Below are 1,711 nucleotides of genomic sequence, written 5' to 3' on the forward strand. Positions count from 1 at the left end.
CACAGGCGATCGAATAAGCAACCTGCACCTTGTCAATACTTTTAATGCAAATAAATGACTCACCAGATGTACCGACATATACCAAAACACCTGGTAAATCCCAACACATGCCGTCATTAGTGTTTTAGGCTCAACGAGTCTTAAATCTGTGTCTCTGTAAGACCTATGCTTCCGAGTAAACCTACTGTACACATTATCGAGAGGAAGAAAAAACAAACAAACTGTTGAACCTTCCGCTTGGCAAGTCAACTAAGAACTGTAATCTTGAGCGTTAATTCAATGTAAAAATCCACTGATGCCTGATAACTTGTTAGTACCAGCAACGGAATAACAAATTGCAAAGCTTCCATTCTTCTTACTCCTACGAATAGATGGACCCCTTCCCCTCCCCCCCCCAAAAAAAAAAAAAATCTACGAGAGACTGAAGAATATTATTTTAACTCTGAAATCTAGAGTATGTTTCAGAAGGCGGAAACGAGAATGCTTTATCAGTCTCCCATATATTTGTACGTACATACAGTTGTTTATATCTTAGAATTAAATACTACCAGCGCCTAAAGGCTATTTAATGATACGTGTAATAAACACTCTTGGGTAAGAGGCGGAGAATTATATACCAGGCTGAACACAATATATACAGATTAATTTAAATAAGAAATATAAAATGAGCACTAAGGCCGCATCTCCAGGACACTCCATAGAAGTGTACAACTAGGTACGTTTTTTTTTTTACTAGCTCTGACTGTAAACACTACGGTAAAATAAAGAAATAAACATGGTAATTATCCTAAACATCTGTTGGTTTTCCTACTGAAAGCCAAAGTGAGAAGTTATCTAAAATTACCTAATACATCAACATCAAGCAAAAAACTAATTTGTATGAACAAGATTCAAAGATCAAAATTCCTTTACGAGTCGATCCACAGGTGATGGTATACCGTACCTTGGTTATTATGCTGTTCAGGCACCGTCTCCTTATCTTGAAAAAAGTAAAATATTTAAAAGCATTTTTTAAGCAAGGAAGATTGTTAGATCTGCCATTCTTTATCGAGAAAAGTGTTGTATCTCAGTAAATGCACAAGATAAACGGGTCAACCAACCATTGTAGGCTTGTAACACGCAAAAAATCATGACATTATACGAGGTAAGGCACTACATTTAGCCGAAGAGTATCAATAGTTTTTTTTCCTAATAAGCTAATTATGTCTTAATAATTCCATTCATATAGCCTAAAATAAGTAAAGGCGGCTCTATCCCTATCCAAATTATTTTTTTTTTATATAATTCTGTAATATCATATAACCGTTCTAATTATATACGCATTCTCGCTACACTACTGCAAAGACATGTCAGAGACAAATCACCTCAACTGCATAAGTTATTGTTTTCAAAAGGCGAAAGAAAGTTAAGTAAGAAAGCTTTATGATAGTTATTATAAATAACGAATAACATTTGTGTCCGGGTAGGTGTTTTTGTTACATAAAAGACAGAACTGGTCCTCTTTAAAAGAGCAAACCACAGTCACAAAGTAGCTTGCTCACCGCACCCAAGTACTGTCTACTGCGACAAACTCGTATCATTCGCTGGGGTCACTCTGGCACAACTGACGAATCATGCAGTGCGTCTTAACCTTCACCCAAGCGAAAGAAAGACCTTGAGCGAAACCAGGTGAGATTTCCACTCGGAGGCAATGGATTCTTGCACAGATTAG

The 1,711-nt window shown here is 36.6% G+C and overlaps 1 protein-coding gene across 1 annotated transcript in view; it reads right to left on the reverse strand.

Annotated features, from left to right (window-relative positions):
- The window catches only part of LOC119588698 (synaptic vesicle glycoprotein 2C-like), a gene marked incomplete in the record, with an annotated part of 18,584 nt that overhangs the window by 11,787 nt on the left and 5,086 nt on the right, over positions 1-1,711 (reverse strand). Inside the window, 1 exon segment of the mRNA XM_037937336.1 lies at positions 944-979. Coding sequence (XP_037793264.1) covers positions 944-979 — 36 coding nt within the window.

Source organism: Penaeus monodon, chromosome 24 (genome assembly GCF_015228065.2).
Source record: "Penaeus monodon isolate SGIC_2016 chromosome 24, NSTDA_Pmon_1, whole genome shotgun sequence".
NCBI lineage: Eukaryota > Metazoa > Arthropoda > Malacostraca > Decapoda > Penaeidae > Penaeus > Penaeus monodon.